We start from the raw sequence: 8,291 nt of genomic DNA, 5'->3' as shown, positions 1-8,291 counted from the left end.
AACGTTACTACAACGTACAATTATTAACAGGTAATAATTAAGTAATGAGATTAATAAATTAAAAGTAGGACAATGAATTATAAATTCATATTAACTTTGGTATAGAAATACACCTCCACTGGTGATATAAAAAATGACAAATATTTGAGAAGAACGTATGTCCCCTTCGGGATTCGAACCCAAGGCCTTCCGATTACCAGTTGGATACTCTGCCAACAGAGCTATGAGGCTAAGTGATATACACCCTTGGCTTTTCCCATTAGGAAAAGTGTTTTATAAAGGTATTGTGTAATGCGCAATGGATAGATGAGATATACCTCCACTGGCATTAATTAAAGATGATAATAAATAATCGAGAAAAACGTATGTCCCAATCAGGATTTATTAATTAAAAAGTTACATCTTATATAAAGTAAGCAATTTTTGAAAATTTGTTTATTCGTAGAACACAGACAGAATCCCCCTTGATTAGCATTTTAGAGTTTATATACGATCATAATATCGTATCGTACTACAGTACTATGGATTTGACTCCTCTTTATCAGACTTGAAATTGAGTGATGAATCAGCCGGAATCCCCCCATCAAGCAGTGTGGTTCTGCGATAATCTAGATTATTGCATCAAGAGATTTGAAGCTCTTACAGTTAAGACACTCAACCTGTGTTAGAGCATCACGCTAGTCCCATGTCAACCTCTACATTGTCGCACCTGTGTCGTGTCACACTACCACCATTAGAGAAACTGTCCTTGTTTTGGGTAAAGATAAGTAAAATTTGCCTTATCATCCCACACAATGTTTCCAACACTATTTCCATGATGAATCATAGCCATGCGGTTAGTTTTCTTGCCCACGGTCCGGAAACTTGCCGGAGAATTGTGGCGACAAGATCAGCGATCGCGGTCAGTGATTGGACGAATCTTGAGTTTCTAATTGTACTTTGAGGCTTTTTATCATCACACTACTACTCTTTTGAAGCTGTTGAAGGATTTTATGTCTACAGGGATTGGTAGAGAAAAGTCACAAACAAAAATCTTGAGATTGAATGCCACGTAAACAGATTAAGATAAAAAAAAAATATATAGGACAATATTACTGTATGAGTACTGTACCAATAATTTAGTTTAAGATTTAAGTTAGCACATAGAGACCTAGTATTGTTTGTATTATATGCTGTAAACACTAGACCATTGACTATTGACAAGGTTTTGATTGATAAGCTATTATGTTTTTTGGAAAGAAGTAGAAAATCAAGTTGTTAGAATATCACTCCACTTTAATACAATCTGAAATTCACCCGTAGCTCAGTCAATACAACACTGGTCCGACTTCTCAGGGGTGCAATGATCTCCTTTGTGTTGCATGAGTCTCCCAGATGTCGGCATGTTCTCAAGCAAGAATCTTCAGAAACTAACCCTTCTCCCACAATTTCAGAATGTTTTCATGTTTAGCTACATATTATTTAACTTTTTTCTCTGAAGTCAGCTGCAGCATTCATCCCCATGCAGAAAGCTCATTCAGTCAGTAAAAACTTCACTCCACTTAACATTTAGTCATTAGAACATTTACTCCACCTGACATCCAGTTGTTAGAACATCACTCCACCTGATGTTCAGTCAGTAGAACAATGCCCTACCTGACATTGATACATTATAATATCACACTCCACCTGACATTGAGACATTAGAACATCACACTCAACTTAACATTGAGACATTAGAACATCCACTCCACCTGACATTGAGACATTAGGACATCACATTCCACCTGACATTGAGACATTAGAACATCACATTCCACCTGACATTGAGACATTAAAACATTACATTCCACCTGGCATTGAGACATTAGAACATCACTCCACCTGATGTTCAGTCATTACATCATCACTCTACCGGACACTCGGTCATTTAAGAACATCACTTCACCAGACATCCAGTTGTTAGAACATCGATCCGTCTGTCGTTAGAACATCACTCCTGACATTCATTGGTAAGAAGATCACTTCAACTGATATTCCATCATTAAAACAATGTACCGTATTTAGAACATCAATCCTCCTGACGTTTTAGTCACAAGAACATCACTGCACCTGACATTCAGTCATCACATTATCACTCTACCTGACATTCAGTCATTATAACATTTCTCAAACTGTAGTTTCATCACAACATCACTCCACCTTATGTTCAAGAACATCACTCCACCTGATGTTCAGTCCTTAGAACATCACTCCGTCAGTAGGTCCATCTGCATAGCATTCTTCATCAAATTATCCAAGATGCTTCACAAGTTTATAAGATGACCCCCTGCTTCAGTGTCGGAATTCATACTTTAGCTGCTCTTTATGGTCTTATTACTGCATCTAACTGACTAAAAACAGAGCCGAATGTATGTCTTGTTTCCCCGCATTTAAAGATGCGTTAATTCATACTAATTAGCTTCTTTTCAGTAGTAAATATGCATGTTACAAATATTCCGCACTTCAGACGAACATGATTAAAAAATCTAAAATGTGTATGTGATGCGCGTATAAGACCCTGTTTTTCGATCGAAATTTGCTATTTTTCAAGAATATACGGTACTCAATATAAAGAAGAAAAATTTAATTTTAAATTACAATCTAGTTTTTCCTGAGCGTGCAAACAGCGTCACATTGTTAAATCTTTCTAAATGCATGTCAATATTATGCTATACTTTTCGCAGAATATATCTACAATTATAATTTCCATGTACTGTATGCTTAGAACCTTATTATCTTAAAATCTGCCGCATCCACCGGTATGATTTTACTACGGTAAAGTTACTTACCGTTAGCGGTATCCGGACACCGTTAACGGTTAGCAAGTTGAGCGTGTTTCTATCATCAACCAATCACACATACGTGTTTACAATTTCTAGTTTCTTATTGGCCAGTGATTCGATTATCATATTCTTGGTATCTGGATCGGGATTTTCTCGTATGGATGCACGGCAGCTAACGGTTAGCAGGATCCGTGTGAGAACATAGCCTTTATCATGGTCAAAATTCCAGTGCAGACACAGTTTAAGTTTCAACATAGCCAAAGTGCACCCATTTGCTAATCACAACCTATCATTCTTGATTACATGGTTTCCAGACTAATTTTGAACGGATTCTTCTAAAAGTTCATGTACATGTGTTGATGGACAATATTATGGTTCATCTCCTGGTCACTTTCTAAAAACAATCTGTCAAAAACAAATATGAAGTGAAAAGGACATAATTATTTGAAAGTGTAAAATCACTGAGGTTTTTTTTTTATGTAGGAGTTGATAATTTGCAAGTCATTTCTGAGTGCAAGTCTTCACTTAAGACACCATTTAGTCATAGAATCCTTTCAAATAAGACATTTCTCCTTATTATGATACAAGATGAGTACCATTGTGTGAATGACAGTGGCAGATCCAGCGGGGGGAGGGGGAAATGAGGGCCTGTGGGGGCCCCCCCCCCGGCAGTCAAGCCGAAAAATTTAAAAAAAAAAAAAATTATGTTAAAGATAGGAAAGAGGAAAAAAAGAAGTGCACACATGAGTTCAGTGGCGATCCAGGAGAGGGTGAAAGGAGGGCTCTATTATTTACCACTTATTTACACCAACCATGGTGGGCTGAGGTGGGCGTGGTGGAGTGAACTTCATTTTGTGCCCCCCCCCCCAGTCAGAAGTTCTCTGGATTCGCCTGTAAATGAGTACAGTATTCCAGTGCAGACACAGTTTAAGTTTCAACATAGCCAAAGTGCACCCATTTGCTAATCACAACCTATCATTCTTGATTACATGGTTTCCAGACTAATTTTGAACGGATTCTTCTAAAAGTTCATGTACATGTGTTGATGGACAATATTATGGTTCATCTCCTGGTCACTTTCTAAAAACAATCTGTCAAAAACAAATATGAAGTGAAAAGGACATAATTATTTGAAAGTGTAAAATCACTGAGGTTTTTTTTTTATGTAGGAGTTGATAATTTGCAAGTCATTGCTGAGTGCAAGTCTTCACTTAAGACACCATTTAGTCATAGAATCCTTTCAAATAAGACATTTCTCCTTATTATGATACAAGATGAGTACCATTGTGTGAATGACAGTGGCAGATCCAGCGGGGGGAGGGGGAAATGAGGGCCTGTGGGGGCCCCCCCCCCGGCAGTCAAGCCGAAAAATTTAAAAAAAAAAAAAATTATGTTAAAGATAGGAAAGAGGAAAAAAAGAAGTGCACACATGAGTTCAGTGGCGATCCAGGAGAGGGTGAAAGGAGGGCTCTATTATTTACCACTTATTTACACCAACCATGGTGGGCTGAGGTGGGCATGGTGGAGTGAACTTCATTTTGTGCCCCCCCCCCCCCAGTCAGAAGTTCTCTGGATTCGCCTGTAAATGAGTACAGTTGTGGATCTGTAGCTTGGTGGTTAAGATACTTGCTTTTCAATCGCATGGTCGTGGGTTCAAATCATATTACATCCTGAAAGATTTATTTTTTTCTCCTTACTAAAAACCCCACTCCCTAAGCCTCATAAAGTGACTTAGTTTCTGAAGCCTCATTCCTTCCTGTAAGTGGCGAGTATACTTGCTGTTGAATGTATAATAATAATAATGTTTATTTGGAAAATGCTTTTTTAACAGTGGCACACATCACATCAATGGTACATCCACAGTAAAACTAACAATCAAAGTCATTAAAACCAACAAAATTAAAACACAAAAAAAGATGGTAAGATTTAAGAATTTAGAGCATTCTCCCTGCTCAGACTTAGTACATGTAAAACACAATTTGTAAATACAGGGTAGGCATTCATTGGACGTAACTTAACCAAGGAGGTGTATATACCTCCTTGACTTAACTAAAGGAAGTAATATAAGGGGAAAAAAAGGCATTAACACCAGAAAATTTTACTTGATTAAATGAACCACATCTAAATGGTTTATCTTCATAAATATACCACATACATTATTATATGAGCTGCAGATGCAATGAATATAACATTATACAGTACTAACATAGGACCAAATGATAATTACTTTAAAAAGTTTACAAGGGATAAAAATTAAAACAATAGTAGTAGGCCTAGTACTGTAATAATAATAATAATAATAAATATTAGTAATAAAGTAATAATAATGTAATTAATAATGTAATTAATGATACTAAAAATATGAATACTAACATGAACCTAATAACAATTACTTTAAAAAGTTTGCAAGGGATAAAGTAATAATAAATATTAGTAATAAGTAATAATAATGTAATTAATTATGTAATTAATGGTACTAATAATATGAGTACTAACATGGACCTAATAATAATTACTTTAAAAAGTTTACAAAGGATAAAAATTATAACAATAGTATTAATCCTAGTACTGTAATTAATAAACTTTAGTAATAAGTAATAATAATGTAATTAATTATACTAATAATGTGAGTAGATATTATATTAGTTTAAAAAAATTACAATTTATTGGCTCTCTCCTTTTATTGACCCCCATCTCAGAACATTTAAATTATAGGTTTTTCTTAGTTAAACCAATAGTAATTATTTTTGCTGAAAGTATGCAAATGTTGTTATTGGTTCAAGAAAAACATTTATATTTTACTTAAGTAGGTTGTTAACATTGGTGTGCATACAATACCATAGCCAGCTATTGGGACAGTTGGAAAAGTCCCACACAGTTTTTCTAATGGGTCCACATTTTTAAAAATGGGTCCAAAGTATGGAATTGTATGCATAAGATGAGTCCACATTTTGGGTCCAGATTTCTCATATTTAGCCTAAAATGGGTTAATAGTTTTGAAAAATGAGTCCAGATTTTTCATATTCTTGTGTAAATGTGTTAACTTTAAAATGGGTCCACATTATTTGAATTTACGCGCAAAGTGGGTCCACCCTGATATTGTTCCGCACTGTTTGAAAATCCTGGCTATGGCATTGTGTGCATAGCATTCTATTGTTAATGGGTATTTTACATTCGTGTATAAATCTCGTTTCTTTAGCTTTGATTGCTGCCGATGCCTTTGTAAGAGGACAAATAATTTAGGCCTAATAATACCAGTTTTGTATGATGAACGGAAATGATTGGATGACAAATAGAGAAGTCTTCTCTAATTGAAAGTGTAATTTACCAAACATTTACTCAATTGGTAGATTGCTCTGTTGTTTGTGCTGGTGACTTGTACGTTCCAAGCCATCCATCTAGTCCTGTCGGTTCCCATGTCCAGTCTGTTTCTTCTGGTTCTACTTATGTCGGACTCCATGGCCCTGCACTTCTTTTATCTCGTACAAGATACAGGTAGCTGGCTAGAGATTGGCACCAGGTAAGATCAGCTTTAGTATAGAATATTACAGATTATTTAATGAATGTTATCATTGGCATATTGAATTAAGTAGGCAGTTGTTTGTTCATTTAAGCATGGATATAGGCATATGGAGTTGTTTTTTTGCATAATTTCAAATAATTAGGAGTGATGTTTTGTTTCGCCTGGTGGTCTAGTGGATATGACACCAGGTTAGTTATCTGGAGTTCATGGGTTCGATTCCCACCCGAATCACTTGGAAATTTTGTTTGCAAGTATTTGGGAACATACTAAGCTTTCGATACGATAACACGTCAGTTAGTGAAAACATCACTCCTATGACCATGGAGGTATAAAATTTATTTTATAATATATGCTATATTTTCCTCACACATCTCAGTACAAAAAAAATGTTATTAAATTTGCTGAACTTATTTAATTATCATAAATGTTTTTAAATGTTTCATTTAATATTTTAAAGAGTTGGGTTTTTCGAAATAAATCTTTTGTTTTTTCTTTTGTACAGCATTAGCCATTACGTCATTGTTATGACCATGATACTCTTTGTGTTACTGCTCATGCTTGTATCACGAATATTTACAGCGCCACCTATCGATCTGACCAGACTCCGCCGAAAATACAAATTCCATGGACAGTAGCAAGAAGAATTAAACGCATTTATAGGCTATACATTGATTTGTTTTACAGTTTATTCTTCATGAATGATTTTATTCGATTTAATCGGGACTATAGTTTATGTTTATAAGAGATTATTAATTCTCATTTTTTTCGTGCTTTGTAAATCTATAGAATGACATTATTGAATTGCAAGGACTAATTGTAGGGTTGCTTACATTCATAAGTCAATATTGTGGCCAAAAAAGTCACCTTTAATGCGTAATTAAATTGTGTATACTGTTGTAATAGAATCACCTTTAATGTACCAATAACAGTAAACCACGAAAGGTAGGAACATAGAATGATCTTTGTATGCTTGGCACTTAGTGTTTGGCTAGTTTATATTTATTAGCAATGACCACCTTTCTTAGTTTGTGTAGAGTCTTTGTCTTATTTGAAATGTGTTTCTCGGAAAGGGAAATACACAGGCTTTCTATACCCATAGGTCATAAGTATTTTTAATGTACATTGAGAGTATAAATAATGTTGTTGAATTTATCCTTTTAACATTTTTAATGTATATAGCCTTTATTTATTGTCTTTGTACTTTTCTCTCGATTTTTGTCATTTGATTGTATTTTATTGTATGCGTGCTGGGCCTCTGGAGGATAACAATGCTTTAGCACTGATCAGGTCACCCAGGGTAAAAATAGGTATACTGTATTTCAAAGCTTTTCTGTCTGGTACAAAGTTAATTTTGGTGTAGAATTATAAAAATATAATACGGGTGATAAATTTTACTTTTATTTCTTTTTACATAATCTATGCAAGCTATTATCTGTTTAGAATTTTTTATTGTAAAATTATGTTAACAATGTTGACATTACCAAAACGATTTAGAATACTGCATATTATAAGACTGAGCTGCTGTTGAGTTTTTACCTGGTTTGTAATGGTTTATACGGTTAATTTGTATCACTTTGTAGTACAATGTAAACAATTTTTTATGATTTCCTGCAAAGTTAACCTGACAATAAATTCGAATCAGAATCTAGTACAATTTTTCGTCTTCGTATCATTTTTCACATTTCGCTTTTTCTTCTTTTTTTGTATTAAGTTTACAGATAAGATTTAACTCCCACTGTCATTGTATAGGAATGTTCGTTTTCATTATCGCACTTCAGTATTCAGTACCTTTTTAATTGTAAATAGCAAAAACGAGTTATGTTATTCGTATTTTGATCTGCTTGGCCTATCATTTAGGCTATAAGTACAGGCTCTGGAATTATACCTATCTACCTATCTCCTGTCTCTTATACACATCTAGATGTGTATAAGAGACAGATCATTGGCATATTGAATTAAGTAGG

The 8,291-nt window shown here is 34.6% G+C and overlaps 1 protein-coding gene across 2 annotated transcripts in view; it reads left to right on the top strand.

Annotated features, from left to right (window-relative positions):
• Positions 1–7,978, top strand: part of LOC117116811 (GPI ethanolamine phosphate transferase 1-like) — a 29,667-nt gene extending 21,689 nt beyond the window's left edge. For both annotated transcript variants that reach the window (XM_033260905.1, XM_033260906.1), the window contains exons 18-19: positions 6,155–6,324; positions 6,830–7,978. In XM_033260905.1, coding sequence (XP_033116796.1) covers positions 6,155–6,324; positions 6,830–6,962 — 303 coding nt within the window. In that variant the 3' untranslated portion in view covers positions 6,963–7,978. The remainder of the gene's footprint in view (positions 1–6,154; positions 6,325–6,829) is intronic.
• Positions 7,979–8,291: the final 313 nt, after the last annotated feature.

The sequence above is a fragment of the Anneissia japonica genome, unplaced genomic scaffold, assembly GCF_011630105.1.
Source record: "Anneissia japonica isolate Jap-2015-1 unplaced genomic scaffold, ASM1163010v1 scaffold287740_len772037_cov194, whole genome shotgun sequence".
Classification (NCBI taxonomy): domain Eukaryota; kingdom Metazoa; phylum Echinodermata; class Crinoidea; order Comatulida; family Comatulidae; genus Anneissia; species Anneissia japonica.
Note: the sequence above shows the minus strand (reverse complement) of the source record. Positions and strands in the feature narration are given on the sequence as shown.